The 2280-nt window shown below is 31.4% G+C and overlaps 1 protein-coding gene across 1 annotated transcript in view; it reads left to right on the forward strand.

Annotated features, from left to right (window-relative positions):
* LOC111707405 (uncharacterized) overlaps positions 1-1690 on the forward strand; it is a 4766-nt gene extending 3076 nt beyond the window's left edge. Inside the window, exons 6-8 of the mRNA XM_023480509.1 lie at positions 348-386; positions 558-659; positions 1586-1690. Coding sequence (XP_023336277.1) covers positions 348-386; positions 558-659; positions 1586-1619 — 175 coding nt within the window. The 3' untranslated portion in view covers positions 1620-1690. The remainder of the gene's footprint in view (positions 1-347; positions 387-557; positions 660-1585) is intronic.
* The last annotated feature ends 590 nt before the right edge of the window (positions 1691-2280 follow it).

Here is a 2280-nt window from a genome sequence, read left to right on the forward strand (position 1 = left end):
GAATAAATTTTCCATATTGATCTGAAACCCAAAAATCATATTTAAATAAATAATTTGTATCCGCACTAACTTAATATATTAACTAGTTTCTTTTGTTTTTGACTGTAACATCACTCTGTTTATCAGTGTTTAATCCTTTCTCTTCAACTGCTGTGGGGGCACTGGATTTGTTTACATTCCTCCCACAGTGTACAGTACACAATTTGCGTATATCTGAGTTGGGCGTTCCTGGTCTATATATTTGTTGAAATGGGGTATAAATGGCAACTCTTTTTGTTGGGTGGTGTTCGCTTATAATTCCCGAAAAAGAAATTAATTTATTAAAAATGAAAGAATTTTAATCTAAGATGGAGTGGACTAAGAGAAATGGCGGATGCAGTCAACAGGTTTTATTCATTTAGATTTAACACTTTATTTTTGAAAATCTATCTATCTATCTATCTATCTATCTATCTATCTATCTATCTATCTATCGATCTATCTATCTATCTATCTATCTATCTATCTATCTATCTATCTATCTATCTATCTATCTATCTATCTATCTATCTATCTAGAAATGTAACTGGATGGTGGAGGGATGAATGGTATAACCTACCCTCGACGTACCCTATTCATGATTTTGTCCTCAGCACTGATATGATTGGAGAGAGTATCAGGTTCAACATTTTTTCTTCAATATTTTAGATTTTATTTAATTTAAGATTTTTTTTTAACTTACTACCTATAATTTCATAATATTGGGTGTTATAACAATGTTATTGCATATTTTTATGGAACTTGAATTGAATTTTAAATATCTAATCGTATTGGTTAAATTTTACTTTATGTTGTGATTAAAAAAAAACATTCTCTTTAAATTTTTTAGCTTTACAAAGGCAGCTGCATAAATAGAAAAAAATATGAATTAAAGAAGATAAAAAATCATAATTGTCCATTTTTACTTGAACACCATGTGCGGAGTTGTTTTGAAAATCGTGAAAAGTTCTGTTTTAAAAAGAGCATTTAGAAGTTTTTATTTTACCGTTTTATCGTTAACTCTTTTCTACGGGGGGGGGGGGGCATCAACCGCGCCCCTTCCCCATTTTGACCTGCAAGGATTTCGAATTTTTATTCAACACTTTTACACACCATGCTGCCTGAATCCTCATATATACTGCCTTAATGTCTTTTTCCTTCTGCCAAGCTTTACATAATCTTTATTCAGACTAGTTTACTTGGAAGCATATGCTAAATGTTTGCAAAGAAATTTTGCACACTTTGTATTGGCAGAAAAATAGTTTCATATACCTGAAAGCACATGTACATTGTACATTGTACATAGAACCCACCGAAGGATATTTTTATCATTTAAGACCATAGAGAATAGAATATATAAAGAGGAATTAAAAGAATCTCTCGGTATGAATTTTTTCAGTCCCTTTCAGCCTGAAAGGGAGTTCAAAGTGTATAGTACACCTGCAGTATGGAAACAGTACAACAAAATGGCCGTTTTACACTTTTTTCTAGTAAATTCCTCTCTATATATTCTATTCTCTATGTATAAGACGCCAGATGGAATAGAAAAATATAACCTTTATTTCAGACGAAATCTGAGACAGGCAAAGCGACTTAGATAGAATAAATAATGATGTCTTTGGTTGATTTTTGTATATTTTGAATTCTGGAAATATAAAAACTTGAAGCATGATCATCTCTAAGTTCTTATTGTGAGATTTGTGTAATTAGTTTGATGGACATTCATAGTATTTAGAGCTCCCCCCACATCATAGTTATTCTAAGAGATAATGGTTAAAACTTCAAAAGATGATACACTGCAAGATAAATCACGTGTTTGCTGAAAAATGTATACACAATGCACATTGCATATCCAGGAATGTGCAGTGTGTACTGCATATGTTTATTAGCTTGAACTTTGACGCAGATTAGACTTACTTCAGCATTATTACCTCTAATATACACGTATATTACAGTAAGGCACAAAAAATGTATGATTTCAAATAATCAAAAGTACAGAATACACAGCATCTACGGAGACATTTTTCCAAAGAGAATAGAATATATATAAGAGGGGAATTTACTAGAAAAAAGTGTAAAACGGCCATTTTGTTGTACTGTTTCCATACTGCAGGTGTACTTCACATATTTATGCTATATAACCTTTTGGGCCCTGGGATAGAAAATCTAAAATTAATATTAAAAGAAAACCAAATTATGAAATAGGCTGGTTTCATTATTGACCAATGATCATTTCACATAGACTCTTTGCCTTTCACTTTA

The sequence above is a fragment of the Eurytemora carolleeae genome, unplaced genomic scaffold (assembly GCF_000591075.1).
Source record: "Eurytemora carolleeae unplaced genomic scaffold, Eaff_2.0 scaffold272, whole genome shotgun sequence".
Lineage (NCBI taxonomy): Eukaryota > Metazoa > Arthropoda > Copepoda > Calanoida > Temoridae > Eurytemora > Eurytemora carolleeae.